General features: G+C 39.1%; 1 protein-coding gene across 2 annotated transcripts; it reads right to left on the reverse strand.

Annotated features, from left to right (window-relative positions):
* Positions 1–5,337: 5,337 nt before the first annotated feature.
* On the reverse strand, positions 5,338–19,441 carry kctd1 (potassium channel tetramerization domain containing 1). Of its 2 annotated transcripts, XM_030161292.1 has the most exons (6): positions 19,029–19,441; positions 14,282–14,571; positions 13,224–13,402; positions 11,513–11,657; positions 8,990–9,295; positions 5,338–6,592 (listed from the first exon to the last, which is right to left on the reverse strand). In XM_030161292.1, exons 1-6 carry the CDS (start codon positions 19,045–19,047, stop codon positions 6,431–6,433), a joined length of 1,101 nt encoding a protein of 366 aa, XP_030017152.1. In that variant the 5' UTR covers positions 19,048–19,441; the 3' UTR covers positions 5,338–6,430. The 2 variants fall into 2 exon arrangements, with proteins under 2 accessions (XP_030017152.1, XP_030017153.1); XM_030161293.1 differs by lacking the exon at positions 14,282–14,571 and having other exon boundaries at positions 19,029–19,432.
* Positions 19,442–19,781: the final 340 nt, after the last annotated feature.

Genomic DNA, 19,781 nt, shown 5'->3' on the forward strand with positions numbered 1-19,781 from the left:
TAAATGAATGATTTATTTATTTATTTATTTTTGGAATTTTGAATTTGCCTGTATTCTGTCAATGCTCAAAATAAACAAACAAATCAAAATCAAATCAAATGAATCAATCTGGAACATTACAAGATACACTGTATGAAGGGAAGTAATGGGACACATTACACCTACAGCTTGCAGGACTTCCCATTCCCATTGATTAGAGATATTATCATAATAAGAATGCTCATTTCAGTTGTGGTCAATAATTATCACAACAAATGTTAAATCAATATTTCTTTTGGGCTGAAAAAGGCATATTTTTCTTCCTGAGTGAGAGTGGAAATTACCAGATGGTTGTTTATTGTTTAAAATGGTTATTTATAGTCAGAAACATCTTCGAAATCTACAACTTCATTATTATAATGATTGAAAAACCCAACACTGAGTAAAGTCTGAAGCATTTTATAAGAGACAATGAAGTAAATCCATTGACAATATAAACATATTTTTGCAACATTTATTGCAGTGTATATTTAGATTATTTGTCCTTCTGCTCCCTGTTAATAGTGAAACACCTAAATTCAACGTACCAATATTTACATCCATATTATGTAAGACATGTTTTGTAATAGAGATTTGGTTTACTTTAATAAACTGAAGAGAAACTAGTAACTAGAGACTGTGTTTGTGTTTAAAGGAATAATACTTGGGAGCAGGAAAAAGATGAACCACTTAATCTGTTTGTGTTCATGGAAATGAATGATCTTTGATTTAAGCCTGTAGAGCCTGAACCATTAAATCACTGACAGAAAATTCCAGTTCTTTGAAACTGGAGCCTTTATTGGTCCTTCTGAACAACCAAAAAAAATTATTTTCAAATATCAATTTCTATGAATGAGTTTCAATTTTGTATCATATTTGATATATCAGGTCTCAATGCTAAAATATTATTATTTTTGAACAAACAAAAACATAATATAACACAAACACGTCTAATAAATTGGTAATTCCTTTTCAAAATGGTCAAAGTTCTGCCTCCTTCCTCATTAATAACAATCTTGTAGTGTCACTGGAAAGGACTATGGTGAACAAATTCTTCCCCCCTAGTGGATTATCTGTGTATTGCATGTATCTAATTGTATACATCAAGTTTTTCAAGAAAAAAAATATCACACTGATCATGTAGAGCAGGGGTGTCAAACTCATTTTAGGTCACGGGCCAGATTCAGCCAAATTTGATCTGTAGTAGGCCGAACCAGTAAAATAATAACATAATAATATATAAATAATGTCAACTCCAAAATTTTCTATATGTTTTAGAGCAAAAAAAGTTAATTTACATTATAAAAGAGTTTACATCTACAAACTATCCTTTCAAAAGATGTAAATAACATGAACAAACTGAAAAAATAAGTGTAATTTTAACAATATTCAGCCTTAGTTTATTATTTGCACATGTACATTACAGCTTACAGATCACAGTGGATCTACAAACACACAAAACATTTAGTAACAGGCGGAATATTGTTAAAATTGTACTTACTTCTCTTAAGACATTTCAGGTTGTTCACATTTGTTCAGGTTATTCTTTTTTTTGTGCAAAATTATACTTTGTTTTAGAGTAAATACATGAGAATATTTACATTTACAAAGATAAAAATTTGGAGTTGTCATTATTTATATGTTATCATGATAGTATTTTACTGGTCTTGCCCACTTGAGATTGAATTGGTCTGAATGTGGAACCTGAACTAAAAGGATTGTTAATATCTTAGTGTAATTTTTGCATTTCACAAATTCATCCCGAGTGCCAGAATGGACCCTTTGGTGGGCCAGATTTGGCCCCCAGGCCACATGTTTGACACCTGTGATGTAGAGGGCTTCAAAACTCATGTATCAAATACGATACATTTGGTGTTATAGGGTTAACTGTTGAACCAAACATCTGCTATTCCTCAAAGTAATGAATACCAGAATAAATAAATTAGTCGGAAACTGAGGATCTATGTGGTACTTTGCATTATTATTTTCCCTTAAAGTCAGTCATTCCATTCCATCAATGTTGATTAATCAGCGAAACCGATTATCTCTACAAATTAGGCCTATTTTCTCAGTAAACTCAGTAGAAGAGGTTCAGTTGACAAAACCTCCATGTAAGTGAATGAAGCCAAACATTCTAAAGTAGAAGTACACAATAGAAACTTAAAACTTGATCAAAGCTTTTACCTTTTAATACAGTACCCCACTAACGAGAATTCCCCTATGACGAAACCCATCCAAACTTGTGAACACATACAGTACAGGTACAGACTATTTCTATAACTCACACAAAGACACTGTGACATATTATTCTACAAGCGAGTGTCCATTTGAGATATTATCCCACCAGCGATTGTCCATCTAAGAACATTTAAAGCCCCTAAGACTGCAGAGGCATTCATCACACAGATGAACTAATTTTTCCAGTAGAAATAATGGGTAGAAATATGTGGCCATTATATTATAATAAAGGTATTTATGAGCCTTCAATCTCGCTGCCTCACTATGAGATATCTTTGAAAATTTGAAATCAGCTCCCGAGGCTCTGGGAGGAGAGGAGTGAAGGAGAGAAAGAGGGGGAGAGAGAGGGAGAGATATATATGTGGGAGTTGTGTTTTGCTTTTTAGCCACGGGTTACATTTATAATTATCTTGCTGGCATAAAATGGCCAAAAGGCTTTTTCAATAAAGGTAGGAGGCACCTACAGTACAGAATATTACCTACAGATCAACCCAGAACAAGAGAGAACACTGCAGAAAGAATAAGGCAAAAGGCTAAGTCCAGAGTACAAAGTATATCATCTAATAAGTATATTTAGTTAGGACATTCATTAGGAACAGGAGCTACTTCTTGCATAGTGCGATAGAGCTGAACACTGTAAGGGCTGATGATTTGAAGGCGAGGTGAATGAGTCCATCCACTGACCTTCACTAGTGGTGAGTAAGCAGAGCCTGAGGAGCGAGCGAAAGATGGCCACAGCCACTTTCTCCAGGCCCTACTCTGGCTTTTGATGAGTGGAAATAATCACTAGAGAGACAGAAAGTGAGAGAGACATGATCACAGACTCACTACAGAAGAGAGGAGGATCTCAAATTACTTTATTCTCCTCAAAAAGCCCTGTCCTCTAAAGGACTGGAAGTCAGTTTCTTAATACCATTCATCTTTTCTCCAACAGGCTGTGTCCTGAGAGGAGGATATCTCTAATTCCTTTTCAAGTTATTCTGAATCCAGGAAGTGCAAAGAGATAGGGCTGGACAGGATCTCATTATACTTAGGCTGCCCCACAGGTTAAAAAACTTAAAAATCGCATAGGTTGCACAAAAAAAGTACCCGTAAATTTCAACTCAAGTCTTGTTTGTTCACTTGCTTTGCATCATGTCAGTTGTGGTTTGAGTGGCAAACTACACTCCCTACACAGATATTTTTGCCAGTATTTAAAAAAATTGCATTAAAATTAAAAAAATGTTTTAAATCAGCACTAAAATGTATGTAGACTACTTATGAAATGTGCACTAATGTGACACCATATGCTAACTTTGGTTTAACCCATAAGGACCCAGTGTGACATTTGTGACAGCTCGCAAATGATTTTTCTCTATATTTAACCCCCCTTAAGTGGTTTATCGCCATTTATTGTAATATTATCTTCTGTATTTTGTGTTTTTTTCAGTCAATATCTGGTATTTTCTGACATTTAATTCATGTTCATAAAAGCTCAGAATAAAGTTGAGGATTATTATATCAAAATAGAGAAAACTGAAGAAAAAATGACTTTTTCAGCAAAATCTATCATTAACTGAACATAAACCCAGTGTCTCCATCCACTGTCATTGATCAAACTCCATGGGTTATTCTGGTGAATCAATGTTGTAGAACAGGGGTGTCCAACTCATTTTCTTTCAGGGGCCATATTCAGCCCAATTTGATCTCCAGCAGGCCGGATGAGTAAAATAATAGCATAATAGCCTATAAATAATGACAACTCCAAATTTTTTAGTGCAAAAAATAACATTAAATGATGAAACTATTTCTATCCAAAACAAAAAAGATGTGAATAACTGGAAAAAACTGACATTTCTGAAGAAAAATAAGTACAATTTTATCAATATTATGCCTCAACTTATGATTTATACATGTACATTACAGATCAGATCTACCAAGACACAAAACAGGCAGAATATTGTTAAAATTGCACTTATTTTTCTTTAGACATTCCAGGTTGTTCATATTTGTTCAGGTTATTGGCATTTTATTGTTAAAGGATATCAGAATTTAATGTTCTTTGCAATAAATCAAAGAGAAAAAAATTGGTGTTGCCATTATTTAGAGGCATATTATCATATTACTTTTTTCACATTAAACCAAGAAGAACATTTGGAGTCATTATTTTTGAGTTTGATGCCCTTGACTGTTGATATCTTCAGGGTAATTTTTGCATTTTGTACTTGTAAATTCATCTCCTTGGCCACATTGGAAGCTTTGGCGGGTCGGTTTTGGCCCCTGGGCCGCATGTTTGACACCTGTGTTGTAGAAGATGACAGTGTTTCTACGTTCACTACGGAGCCTCTGAACGTCCAAATGGTTCATATCTGATGACCATGACAAGATGACAAACTGTATTTTACACCAATTATTTACATGGATTAGTGGATCAACAGGGATTAAACAGTTAATGTCAGTAGATGGTGGATCTTTGGATCTTTATGGGTTAAACTGAATGTTGCTTAGTAATAACGTGCCCGATACCTTGTCCGTGAATGCTTGTTAAACACACTTAACTTTTGATTAAATGATTGAAAGAGCAGAACATCTCCGCTCTCTGTTCCACTCACAGTTGCACCTCTAGCCTATGAGAATAACAGTCAGTCAAAAGGGAATCTAGGGCAAAGAGGCCTGAAAGGGAGACATATAGCACAAACCGTAGATAGCCAAAGAAAGTGGAGATTCTGCCAAAAGGGATGAAGACAAGACGACAGGGCTCCGTGTGGGATTTCACTTTGGATTTTGGCCCTGCAGGGATATGTGGAAGCACAACTGACAGGACTTGCGTGGAGAAGTCGACTCTATTCAATATAACTAAGTAAAGAATGCCCCATGTAGTCACTGATGCACCAGCATAAATCCTCCGAGGTACAATATTGCTTTAGCGAAGATAGCTTTACCTCTCTGGTTGTAGAGCGCTAAAACACTCACATAAACGGTTTTGGTTGGGAAGTTGCAGTACACTGAACTAACCAACTTCTTTCAATGAAACACTTGGCACAAATATGAAAAGTCAGAGCAGTTCCTGTAATGATGTGAAAACAGTGAAAAGACACCATCACAACTTTAGCTGAGATTTATTTCACATTTTTGCTACATTCCTCTTTACTCAAATCTAGGGAGCGTAGGTGGGTCAGTCATCTTAGAAATAGTTTATATGCAACTTCATATCAATATGTGCTACAAGTAAAAGTGATCTTGAACTGGGTAGTACAATAAGCTTTAATCTTTTCAGTCAAGTCTGAGGCAACACATTTCCTTTAAAAAGATTCAATGTAAAAAACACAAACACATATACAATGAAAAAATTTACAGGTCATGACTCAGAGGAATTTTATCCAATTAAATAAATTCCCACGGTGACACATGGGGGGATGGGGGGGGGTTAGTTGTTTGTACTCCCCAGTGAGGCAAATGGTGTGACATAATATTTCACTAAATTAATTTCTTTACTTTTTAAGGAGCGGACTTCGATGTTAAAAATCGATGGTACTAAAGTCAACTATATTTTATGGTATATTCCAATAAAATAACTTCCATTAAAGGTAAAAAAAAAAAAAAAAAAGGAAAGAAAGAAAGAAAGAAAAACACTTCATTGGTATCACAATATTGAACATCATGGTTATTGTGAAAAACAGATGCTTTTTGAAACTAAGTGTTTATGACAACTGAGACATTCTGTACTGTAAGCAACACATTAGTGACCTTTTTACAGCGGGAGATAAAAACAGCCAATTTGCCAGTGAGACAACTAATTTAAGTCACTGGTGACAAGCTATGCAACATACTACATCAGCAATAAAAGCCTTTAAAATTTATTATATGGGTAAAATAGAAATCATATTCAACCTAATGTAGGCTCCAAGTTTTAAAACAAACTTTATTTGGGGATCCAGCGTATATAAATCCTTTTTTAATTGGTTTATGGGGGCTATACAATGTCCTTGCAATCTCAAACTTATCAAATGTCTTGTATCTTCTTATGGCAAAAATCTCCTGTTTGCACCTCACCTATTCTCTAGATGGTTCTCAAGTTTAAGAAAACAAAAACATCAACAAGGAAATCATAAAGAAAGAGTCCACAGAGCTCTGTAGCGTAGAGCATTTTGGCTGCCACAGAAAAGTCTAGCGCCTCCTACTGCTCAGGAGGCTTCTAGTCCAGCTGCTCCTGCTTTATCCTGTTTGAATTGGGCCCTCGCTGACTCGTCCTCCTCAGTTCCCTCCGCAGGACGTACTCGCTGAATTGGGATGAGTCCACGCCTCCCCCGCAGGAGCCGGCGATCTCGAAGCCACGTTGTTGCAGACGCTCTAGAACCTAGAAAAGGTGACGCGCAAACCGAAAAGGAAAGATGTCAGTAAGTGGAAATGCAAAGTCTGCTGACTCTTTTTTTCTGTCAAGTGTCCACACAGTATTCCAGATCCTGCATAAATCCTTTTGTGGATGTGCTGCAGTCACCACAAAATATGATGCTAAAACATTAATGCAGCCTCTAACCTTTTGCTTACCACCGTGAGGCTGGAAAAGTATAGAATTTGAGAATGGTCTTGTTATAGGCTGTGGACTTGGTGTTAGGTCTAGCATTGAAAACAGCTTTGGGAGTAGGCAACAGCAACATACGGCCTGTGATGAGAATTTGGATGAGATTTTCACAACACCGAGAGCCTCTCATACCGCCTCGTGCCTCATTTTCATTGTTTTCTGGTGTACATGTGTGTTTGTCGGTGTGCATGTGTGTGTAGCCGCTCCTGATCTCGCAGCCTTGCAGACATCTACAGACGTGTCCAGGGGGGCTGTAGGATCACATTCCATCAAAGAGGCCCCAGGGAGCAGCGAGGCTTTCTCTCTGCCACTTGGCTCAGTGTAGGCTGCTCAGCAAAACCCCCTCTCCCCATTTCTCCCCCAGCCCCCAGGCCCAAGCCTCCGCCAAAACTACAAAGGTCCCCCTACTGCTGGCAGCTCTATCTGCCCCCCTCCTTCCCTCTCTCAAAACCCCCGCCCTGCCTCCATTAGCTGCAGATACAGCATCCACCGCCGGCGTGCTTTAATAACCAAACAGGATTATGGGCCCTGCCTGGGGACAACCTGCCAGGGAGTATGCTCACTCTCTTGCTCGCTCTCCACGACTCACACACTTCAGAGAGGGGTTTGTTTGTGTGTTTTTGGGGGAAGGCGATGAAGATTTGACTTCCTCACATGGAGACGAAGTCCAAATCATTGTGAAATCTTTTCAAATATGCCCATCCCGTTTCATTTATTGATGTGTATCTGAGGATGTTTCCATCAATGAATTAGTAGGATATCAATTCATAATCAAGGAAATGACAATATTGCCAAAGACATGCTGAATAGAAAAGTAAACTAATACATTGAATTGTATTTCTGAGCCAGTGCTTCAATGCAGAAGACTTCTTGATGTTTGCTTTCCTGTAAAGTCCATACCCAAATATGTACAGAATAAGGAATCTCTAAAATAGCCCGCTTTCCACATGATATAATGACAGAATAAAGTAACAATACATACGTACGGATCCAATTCTGATAAATCAAAGACTGAAATTGTAAATTTGATCGTATAGAAATCACTTTTCCTTCATAGTATGAAAGTCCTCAAAAGGCAAATCCATATACATGATTTCAATTCATTTTAGAGTCTGGCTTAGACGAGCTCTGAATTAAAGTGTCATGAGATATCTTTTGTTATGATGTTGCGCTGTATAAATAAAATCTGATTGATTATTTTAGAGCAGAAGATGCAAATCATGGTTACTAATGCATATAAAATCTTATGTCAGTTAGAAATCTACACTCTGCTAATATCTAGAAAACATGTTGGGCTGTTTGGATACTCAAAACAAAAAATAAAAATTATATTTGAAGTGTAGTCACTCAATGGTTTGATTTTTATTTGAAATGGAGCATTGATCCAACAACCTCCTTTAAAACACTCAGGGGCATCATCTTGTGTCTACTTAAGTGTTTTCACTGCATCCTAAATTGCTCACTTCCTCATGCTGTCAGCCACTTCCCCTCAGTCTGCACATTCATGTGACTCCCCACCTTGATTGAAGGTATAGCGTGTTCGAGAAGTACACAATTATCCCCTTTACTGTCTCTTTTTCAGCGACTTGCCACTTACCCACTAAGGAACTAAAGTTTTAAAAGTGACTTATGAGTTTAATTGTTAACATTGAAGAATACAACTGGATATCAGACACCATTGGGTTTCCTTTAGGGTACACGAGGAAATGCACAGAGTGGGAATGTTATTTGTTAATTCTTTTAAACAACATAAAGCACGGAGAGCGATTGGTCAGGATGTCAGGGTCACACTATGAAAGTGGCAGAAGGAAAACACACTGAAGCTGAAGCATCTATGAGCTCTGGACTCGAAGTCGAAATCATTATTCAAGTCAGATCACGAAAAGTAAAGATGGCGGTAGACTTGCTTAACTAATGCTTTGATGAACTCATCAAAGACCCCATTTTTCTTTAAGGCTGTTCTTGTGATTTGATTAGATGTGAAAAGATAAGATTGTGGATTCAGATGTTCAGATTTCAAGAGTCTGTATTATAATAGTGGTTAAAAAAGATGTGAACAGATCATTACCTCAATCAATTCAGTGGCGAAATGAAAGAAAACTTAAAGTGAGTGTTGATTCTTAGTGGATATTGAAGAACTGTGCACCCAGCCCGGCCGGATGTTATCATTACCTGGACAGAGTTGAGGTGACAGTACCCGTTGAGCGGGAAGCGGATAACATGCGTGGAGTCGTGATTCCATCCGGCATTGACAGAGTTGCACATGACGTCACCGATCTCGGGAAACACGTCTTCAATCAGGGCCTTGTCACCGCTCAGTGTGATCCTCTCGCCCAGGTCGGGGGCAACACGTACCACCAAGCACTCACAAGGACGCGACACCCGTCCCAGCTCCTGGTCCTGACGCCAGCGCTCCAACTCGGCAAGCATGGGCTGTAGCTGGAAGTACCGAGCCTCCTCATACAGCAAACTGTAGTCCTTTAGGAGACAGAGTAGACGCCGCTATGTTTTAGTTTGCAGCTAAATGACATGAGTTAGAATGAACAATCTGAGTTTCAACATGACAAATATTGTATATTATCGTTGTCGGGTGGAAACCTCTCATCTCCAAACTGGTTATTTCTCAGAAAACTGGAAAAACTATGTATATTCTAAATAAATGAGTGGAGTTAACTCTTTATCGGGCAAGTGACTATTTTTGGTCATTTCTGCACACATTACAAGACAGGGACAGCAACAGTTAGAGTGAGGACAGTGAGTCAACAGTCTCAGGTCCAATGTGGTCTACAGGGTCTGTAAGGTCCACCTCTGCATGAACAGTGAGTGTACCTGCTTTGTTAGGTACCATGAAGTAATGGTACTAATGTAAGGAATGATGTTCAAAGGGATAATGTGGATGTGGACAGGGGTCTGGATCAGCACGTATGTTGGTCTAATGTTCTAAAATACATGTTCCTTTCACCTTACATCCTTATATATGTTTTTATTGTATTTTTACCTCCGTCAAGTATAACGGCGGAGGTTATGTTTTCATCGGGGTCTGTCTGTCTGTCTGTCTGTTAGCAAGATAACTCAAAAAGTTATGTATGGATTTTCAGGAAATTTTCAGGAAATGTTGATACTGGCACAAGGAACAAATGATTAGATTTTGGTGGTGATCGGGGGAGGTGATCGGACTTGTGCTCTCCGAGTGCTTTTCTAGTTTAATATTTACTTCTTGGATTCTTTGCCACTTATGGTAAGGAACCAAGTATGGTAAATTCATTGACCTTGATTTTCTACATAACCATAAAAAATTTTGAAAAAAAAAATTCACAAAAGTATTCAAGTCTTGTTATGTCCTCCAATAACACACAAACATTGAAATGTTGAATTTCGGAGTATTTCTATGAGTGCTTTGTAAAGGGTTAAGAGATGTAGTCAAAGGCCATTTTCAGTTAATTTTTCATTGGTTAAATATTTCTAAAACCATCAGGCAAAGTGAAGACTGACTGATAGAATAGTTTTATGACAAAAAAAAAGACGAAAACTGGACTTATGAGGATTCCACCTGACAGCGACGATATAATAAAGTTTCTATAATGCATATCAACATTAGGTATTCTTCCCATTGTATTCTTTAATCTTAAAGGACAGAAAATACTTAATTTCAGAAGTCCATCCAGAAGTGAATACTGTCTACCAAAAGTCCACACAAATACTGTAAAGGTATTAAACCCTAAATAATGTCAAACTGTTGCTTATAAATTAGCCCAAGAATAAGGAGATTAAAAATGTAGCTCATAGCAAGGCCTGAGATAAACACACAGAGAAGAGATCGAAAAAAAAAAAATCCCAAATTAATATGAGCTGTGTAAGCTAATGTTTAGAAATATCAGTGTTTTAATGTAGGAAGACTTCAGTGCAGATGTTCTGAGAGTCTGTATTCTATCTTGTTAAGTTTCCAGTTGGATCTGTTGAGATGTACAGATTGCTGTGTACATCTTGCCATAAGGCTAAAATACAATGTTCAGTTTTACATTGTTCTTGAACCTGACATACTATTCACAAAAAGAAAAAAACTACAAAAGATGAAGATGAATGAGAATAGCATGAAGTACCAGATGTAGAGCACCAGATTATTTACTTGCAGGCCCCAAATTGCATACATTGGGGTTTTCTCATGCTCCTTTCAAATTGGACCCAATGTGAATATGGCCTTAGCTTGAACTTGAGCCTGTCTTTTGTCTTTGCTTATTTTAGCTGACATACTTTACAGTGATTGAGTCACCCTGTAGACAGTCCATCAGATAATGTGGTTATTTGTTTTCTCTCAGGGCAAGTTAAGTAATTACTGACTAAATGACATACACGAATAAAAAAGAAAAAAAGGAATGCTAATGTATCCAGTAAGATTTATCCTGAGTGGATAATCAGCATGAGAACACAGAACAGCGCAGAAGTCGAACATATCTGGAATGATCTCTGGCTTGTAAAATAGGAGGAGACCAAACTGTGTCCCAAAATATGTAAATGTATTGTGATAGAATTTACAAAGTGACTGAGTCTAGATATTTATCTCAAACCAAGGACAACCAGAGGAGGACCAGTGACCAAAGGCATGCTGCAGCCTTAGCATTCATTATGTGAACTAAGTTGAAGGACTGCTGACTGGCTGATGGGACTTCACAGTTTCTAGGATGGACATCCACTCACTTTGAAGTCGTCTGGGATGAGAAGCTTGGACGTCCTGAGGAAGTTGAGGATGTAGCGGAACATGTGTCCATCCCTGTCAATGAAGTAGTGCTGCTTCAGGCTGTCCAGGACTATAGGCTCTGTGCCATCAAAGAGACGACCAATTCTACCCAGAGAGAGGGGAGGGATGGTGGGTTAGGCAACAAGGGTAGGAAGGAGAGAGGGAGGGGGACCGCTTGTCATTAACAATCTTATTTATCTTGATTTTTGGCTGCAGCAGTTCAGGACATTATTTAATATAAGACTTAAACCAGTGTTTTTCAACCTTGGGGTCAGGACCCCACGTGGGGTCGCCTGGAATTCAAATGGGGTCACCTGAAATTTCTAGTAATTGATAAAAAATAAAAAGTTACTCATAAAAATATATGGTGAGTTGGCAGAGACAATCCCAATCCATAAAAGACATGACAAACTCTAAAGCTGAAACTGAAGCACTGTGGTACTGTTTATCTTTCAAATGTTCATTGTGGTCAGTTTCAGATGCTGCAGCTCTTTCATAATTCATAGTTTGAGTTCTTGTTTGTTCAGTATTAATTGTCAGCCTTGTAAATCCAAGCTGGACTGACTGTACATATCCTGCCCAAGGCAAATCAAATTCTCACTTTGTGCAGTAATCTACACCTGGCTTTTCTGCCTCTGTCCATAATAATATACATTATATAGACTAAATGTCATCTAAAATTAACGTTTATTTGCAACATAGTAAAGCAAACTATTACATGATCAAAAACAAATAAATTTGAGCAAAAAAAAAAAAAAAGTCTGTGTTTGGAATGTCTGGGGTTGCCAGAAATTTGTGATGTTAAAATGGGGCCACGAGCCAAAAAAGGTTGGAAACCACTGACTTAAACACTCCTGAGGATTGTCTAAACTTTGACTTCTTCTTATATGATGGAGGGGAAAAATATACAGTGAGGCAAAAATGGTGTAATTCATTTCTCTGAAGCTCACAAATGTTTTTTTTTTAAACCTGTGCATTGACACACATATTAGGAAAGAAAGAAAAAAGAGAGAAACAGAGACAGGAAGAAAGAAAGACAGAAAGAAAGACAGAAAGAAAGACAGAAAGACAGAAAGAAAGAAAGAAAGAAAGAAAGAAAGAAAGAAAGAAAGAAAGAAAGAAAGAAAGAAAGAAAGAAAGAAAGAAAGAAAGAGGTGGTCTGCAGAGGTCGGGGCCAGCTGGTAGTGGGTTGCCTGAGGCAGGGTGCCAGTCAGCCTCAGGCCTGGGCTGGGAGCGACAGTCCGGCCTCCCAGCCTCCAGATGGCCCCGTGCCCTTTGGCCCTTTGCTGCTGCTGTGACATCTGTCAGAATAACCAAGTTGCTTTTGTCTGCATGCTGCACTCTGCACTCGGAGCACCTACAAATTGTTTACGGCTCAAAATCACTGCTGGCGTGTGATACTATTTGATAAACCCAAAGGCAGCTAAAACCACTAAATAGTGCATATATAGTGTTTAATGTACTCGGTGTGTCTATGAGATAATTTTGTGATGGGAAGAGATGTGACATTTTGTGGTTTAATGTCAGGGGGTGATATTTAATTTCAAAGAGAATGGGATTAAATTCTGAGACTAATAAACTTGAATTGATGTCTTGCACTGGCTAAAAACCACAAACTTTATCTCCCTTAGATACTTAATAATATACACATGCATGGCAGGGTAGACTCACCGGGATTCTGGGAATTTTGTGAGGGTGGCCAGGCTGCTGGTGTACATGTGTCCACCCACGTCAATGTGCACAGGGGCGTTGGACTTGGTGAGCTGTGCAGGTGTTGGGATGCCCTGGTTACTCAAGGGAGACACTGGTGACCGTGTGATCATGGGTCTGGACATGCTGGAGCGATTATCCTGAACAGACATATGGTAAAAGCACAGGGGAGGAAATATTAGAATACAAGTCAAACAGATTGGAAACTTAAGGGAACACTCCTTTTTTTTGATGCTAAACAAGGTGAAAAATTAAAGACATGAAACACCTTGTGCCACAGGGGATGTTATTATGATGATATATTAAATTAAAAATGCCAAAAATACTTTGTGATAGAATCATCTAAATGTTTCTGAAATGTAGCACACCCCACAGCCAGGAGTTAAAGGGAAGATTTTCCCTGTGAGTTGGAGCAGCCTGACCTTGACCTGAATGTTGCCACAATCCACAAGCATCTCCTCCTGTGGGCCATAATCTCCAAAACCAAATTAATTTGGAGCATCAATCTCACACTGTTAGAAATGAGCAATAATGACTCTTGATTTCAAAGCTGTAATAGGATTTGGAGAAATTATCTCCTGTTAACCTACAAACACCATTAGCAGACGATTTTATTTTAAGTTTTCAGGAGGAAAATTACTTTCAGCAAAGTTTTACAGCCTCGGTGTGCACGGAAGACAATACGTGTTGCTGTCAGAGTATTCCAGTCATTCCACAATACACACGATTGTGCAAATATTTTCTTGAAAAAAAGATTTTAGTAAAGTAAATGGAAATAGAAAAGCAGACGATTGTGCGTAATAGTGCGTTATAGTCTAAAAACGTGACAACACAGGCCTTTGCGCACAGTACATTTAAGGGCAGCAGGAAGATAATCTATTCAATCACTGCATCCAATAAAAACCACGCGTGTATTCTATATTCTCATCCAACAAAAGTGACAAGTCGACCTCAGTGGAACAAGTAAAACCCCCTTTTTTCCCCAACCCCACACACCATAGCGGACTTTTACGCGTTACCTGCGCCGGCATCACTGTGGTTGGAGAGGAAGTCAGCGAATGGTCATTTTGCTTGAGAGATGCTGCGGGGACAGGCTCTCCTCTGACTGCGAACATGAGCGTGGGTTCCCTGCACTCCGCTCGGATCGGCAGCCGTTTGAGAGAAGCGTGTACGGACTCATCCACGGAACTGATTGGACGCGGTCGCTTTCTCGCTTTCTGATGCGTTAAGTCCATGATATCCGTTTCGTCCATTACTGCGCTGACTTTAAGGTGAAGAGATAGGATGCGGTCGGCTTTTTCCAACACACCTGCCAAATGTGGAAAGGCGTGAAAAAAGGGGGAAAAAAAAAAACAGCGAACACCGGGTTAAGAGCTGCGCCGTGGCTGTCACACGGAGCTGCTTCTATGCAATGGCTGGGAGAAGTCAAAGCCCCCGACAACATTAGCATTGTAGCGCCTGCGGCTTTTCTGGGCTGTCGCTGTTTCAGTGGCAGGTATGTGTGTCGCATTTTCAGAATAAAACAAATCCTGCCAACCAAAGTAAAAAACGATAGTAGATGTTTACAGTGGGAGTCGGGTCACTGCGCACATGGAGACCTGCCACAGCTGGCCTTTGCCCTTTGGATGCAATGTGTCTGCGCATGGTCATCCCCTTCTGTGGATTCTGCTGCCAATTGTTCTGTCCTTGTCAGCAAGTGAAACCCTTCCTCATCAGTCCAAGTCTAAATTACAGTGACGAAAAAAAAAAAAAAAAAAAAAGAATGGTGACCAACATACTCAGCCACCTGGACAAAAATGCCCCATATTACACTCCACCCACAAACACACACACACATGCCACTCAGTGCCTCCCTGATCATAACCACACACACAAAAAACCCCTTTTCTTACATGCATTCACAATAAAAGTTAATTTCTCATGATTTATATTACAACAAAGCACTGCTGCAGATCACACCCATCCATAACTGCAATCTGCTCCCCACCTGAAGCATGTTCTTTTGCAGTTTCACTTTAGTTTATTCATGATAAATAGTTACTATACATGCGACTCCACCTGTGAAGACCACACCACACACCACACCACACCACAACTACTGCAAGACCACTAATGACATTATGAAATATAAAACCCACACCACGACATGTCCCATTGCAGTTAAAAGTACTGCTACAGCACTCTCCTAGGCTGTTTTTCATAGAAAATGCAGGGAATCCACAAATTTTAATAACATTTAGATTAAAATTAATTAGTTCAACCACTGGCCTTAAAACATCCACACTCCTGCTTCTCATTGGCAGTGTGAGTTTCACACCTAGATACCCAATTAGCAATTAAGCTTGCCTTTGAGTGTAGGCCTCCAATGCGGTGTGTGATCCTGGTCTGATTTGCATGCCGTTTGTGCACGCGCTGATAAGCACAGGCAGCAGCCATACATAGTTTTAAAATTCAACTCCAGAATCCCTCGCAGAAGGCAAAGGGGCCTGCAGGGCAAAAGAGAGAGAAATCACATGGCTGCTCTTCAAAAGGGGACCTGTGTAAGGCAGCCGGCAAAGTGCGTGGGATCACACTCAGAATGCAGGTAATTTGTTCCCTGACTAATTTGTGGAGATGGTGGTGTGTGTGTGTGTGTGTGTGTGAGAGTGTATGTAAGAGAGTGTGTGTGCCTGTGGAGAGTAAGTTCTGAAAACAGCTTGGTGGAATTGGATTTCCTCAAAGCCTTGTCATCGCAAAGGTGGATTGAGTGTAAAATCTGTAAGGCATTATGGAAAATTGCAGGGGAGAGAGAAGAGAGAGTGAAAGAGAACTGGTGGCTGGGTAGGTGGGAGGTTGAGGAGGGTGATGGGCTGTGGGAATGTGCTCTTATATCAAAAAAAAAATCACTCTTAACTTAGTGGAGGTAGATATTTCATGTAGACCTTTAGCTGGACTCTAATCTTCCAACACATTACTATCTTTAATACTTTTGTTTCAAGTCCAGATCAAGGGCCGGTGCAGCCCCAGAGCCCGTCGACAAGCACGTGTAGTGGAGGAGCGATGGACTTGACGCACACAGCAGACCGTCCACGCCAACCCTTTTACTACCTGTTGCCATTGTGAATTTGATACAGCCCCTCAACAGAGACATGTTTCGGCTGCGTGTAGACATGTTCCCAGGTTTCCAGATTTAGTGAAACAAGCAAAATGTATGCGTTTGGGGAATTTGCTCGTTTACCCAACTTGTATAATTTTGCTGTACCACAGTATGCACAAACAAATCTAAAACAGGCGCACGGCATCAAAGACAGGAATACTCTGGCTGCTCTAGTTACTCCTGTTGTTTTCCATCACTAGTATGAAGACTTTGAAGACATTTTTTTTCCTTTACATCACACAAAACAAACACTATTGCTCCAGTTAAGTATGAAGCTAATGCAAGATATGACCCACTAAAGCAGCAAAAACTTAGCAATCATGCATGTGGGTTCTTTACCAACTGTGTGATAATCAAAAGGCCTGTTAAGATCAGCAGCACTAACTAGCTTTCAATTTTCTGTCCCACAATGCAGCTCTTCAGTGTTTCAACATATCGCACAAGACACAATTAGCATTTCAGATCAGAGCATTAACATTCAGTTGGAGGCACTCAGACTGTTATTTACATAATCTGGATGGGTTGTCTCTGGTTTGTTGCCTATGGCCATTTGTTTCAAATGTCCATGCACAGACAACTACAGACTTTGGGTTAACTACAGTCACTGGCAGCTTTAAAAGCAAAATACATCAGGTGGAGAGGCTGTTGTAACAGAATGACCCGAGTGAAAACAAGAATAATTGAAAGTATTTCCATGAGCACACTTTAACACTTGTCTGAAGTTTGTTTTTCATCCTCAGTCACAACTTCAATCTGACTGTATTTTTAAAGTGCATGTTTTCCCAGAACACGATTAGCTTTGTCAGTGCTCGCTGATAAATATAGAACTGTGTTTAGAAGATACTTTGGCTGCCACTGATTCACCACTTTATTGAAAAGGAAAAAAAAAGGTTACCTTGCAAAAGAAAGTTAAGAGAGTAAGATGATAATGCAGACTTGCTCTATAGAGTATTGTATTTTCTGGATAAAGCACATTATATGACTGGGCAGCAGGAATCAGATTGTAAAGAAGCTTTTAAAATACTGAGCTGAACCAGTTTTTATATCAAACTGAGTGAATCAGCAAAAGCTAGAGAAGTTATAGTGAAGTTGTGCCACTTTTCACATAATGAACAACACACAATCGGAGCACATATTTTCCTCCAAATGAGTAACGTATCATTTCAAACCCCATATTTATCAAGTATCCTGAACTTTACAACAAATAGGCCAAACAACAGTTTTCTTTTTATGGTATTACTGTTGCAGTGGATCAGCATGACATCACAGATAAGGAAGTGTGATCAGGGTTGTGTTGCTGCAGGCTGTTGGAAACAGTGGAACATGTTCACTGGCACAAACCGGAGTACCCCATGGGACCCGCAGGGCACAGGAGTGGCAGTGCTAATGCGAAATATAATAACAGTATCATTCTCCAAGGATTTACAGTTTAACAAGTGAGATACCTCTGACTTGAACTTATGAACTATACTCTAATAAACCAGGAAACGGACTAAATTTCTGATAAATACAAGTTTTCTGTGAGATATTTAGGGTTCATACTAGTGGATTTTTTACTTGAGAACACATGTACTGGTGCTTTACCTACACAAGATCATATAGTATTGTTATTACAGCGCCATCAAGTGATCATTTCTGACAATCTGAAAACATCTCAAGTCTCATAAACTAGTGAAACCGACTGTGCTTTCAATGCAACTTGGAGGATTTTGTCACTTTTAATAAACATTTACAATCTGTATTCCTGACATAGAAATATAACTATTTACAGAACCATATTTATTTATTTATTTAAAAGAAATAAATATGCGTTTTTACTCTTGAAAGTTTGACAGAAACCGGTGTCAGATGGATGCAATTTGTAAAAAAACAAAGGCGAAATCTCTTTAAAATATCAGTCAGTAAAGTATCTTAGTAGTAGAATGGTATCTTGGAGTTATTACGCACGGTTCGGATAGAGAACTCACCAGAGGAAAGGACCAAATCTGTGTTTATTTGAATATATTTTTTAGCTTCTATACCTATGATTCTCTTCTCATTGTCACTGCTCGTATTAATTGATGATTCATAGATTCTGCATTGACGTGCGTAAAAGGTACATCCTGTCTTACAGAAAAAGAAAAACGCCTCCGGCAAAATTACTCCACAATGGCGTCTTTCATTAGAAGATCTGGGGCAGCCAGGAAATAGAACAGTTTAGCGATGAAATTAACTTTAGTAAAAAATCCATCTGGAAGCAAAACAATACGATTTGAGGAAGTTTATGAGCAAGTTATGCAGTCACAAGCGACACGGAGACGGTGATGTGTTCGGAGCTGAAACGCGCCAGGAGCGAATTCACACGGTGGATAACTAGAGTGTTTGCTCGACAAGATCGCACACTAATCTGCCTCTTCCTTTTTTTTTTTTTTTTTTTTTTTAAATACTAGATATACAGAAGCTTCACGTATTATAGCCCCGCACATACAATTCTACACTTACTTAGGAACAATAGCCAGGAAGTGGTTAAATATTTTTAAAGAACTGTACCGCTCGAATCGTTTGGCACATGCGTAAAAGCTGCTGCGCCTCAATGTCCCAGTCCATCCAGCCTAGGAAATAATAGCAAACCAAAATAAATCTCCGCTTACCTGAAACATAGAGCGGCATAAAGTATCTTTTTATGCACCTTTTCCGTCCGATTTGGCCCACGACCTGCTTCTCTTCCTACACCAGAGAGAAATGCAATAGCTTGGCTAAGGTAGACAGAACAAAATACAGAGAATACTTGCTCCAGGGCTCCGAAACCCCTCAAGGCAAAGATCAGGATACAATTAGCTCATGTCTCTGCCCCAGTCTAAACCAATCTGCAGAATAAAACTCCGAGCAAAAAGGAACAGATCACAGCAGCGGTGCCTCAGTCTTTGTTGAGTTTATGTTTTTATAAAATCAAATAAAGAAATCTTTTTTTTTTTTTTCTTGCATTTACACTCCTCCTGCCTCCAACTTGCCTATTGCTCTCCTCTCGCAGAGAAGCTGATTTTAATCGTTATGATTAGTTTTGATGTAACGTTCCCTCAGGCGATTTCTACAAATGGATGGAGTGTTTCTTTGCCAGGGAGGAAAAGCAGCAGATGATGATAATTATATAGATTGTTGGTGGAGTCCTTTTGATCCCCCCCCCCCCACCTCCTCCTTTACCTCTCAAAACATCTAACCTATCTAGTCTGTTCCTTAAACACATGTCATAGATACTAGATGTACTGTACATCAGGAGGACTTGTTGATTTACCCCCCTCCCAAATCAACTTAATCAAATTAATGGAATGTGGTTAATGAATCCTAGTCTGTAGTTTCTCCTTTGTAATCTTTTCAGTCGTTTTTCTCCCTTTGGACAACCTCCA

Source organism: Sphaeramia orbicularis, chromosome 17 (assembly GCF_902148855.1).
Source record: "Sphaeramia orbicularis chromosome 17, fSphaOr1.1, whole genome shotgun sequence".
NCBI classification, from domain to species: domain Eukaryota; kingdom Metazoa; phylum Chordata; class Actinopteri; order Kurtiformes; family Apogonidae; genus Sphaeramia; species Sphaeramia orbicularis.

What these genes read in the sequence shown, in the direction of transcription:
- kctd1 (XM_030161292.1), bottom strand. An exon ending in CCACAGTGATGCCGGCGCAG is followed by an intron (nt 13,403 to 14,281) that starts GTAACGCGTAAA and finishes ATGTCTGTTCAG; the next exon opens with GATAATCGCTCCAGCATGTC. An exon ending in ACAAAATTCCCAGAATCCCG is followed by an intron (nt 11,658 to 13,223) that starts GTGAGTCTACCC and finishes CTCTCTGGGTAG; the next exon opens with AATTGGTCGTCTCTTTGATG.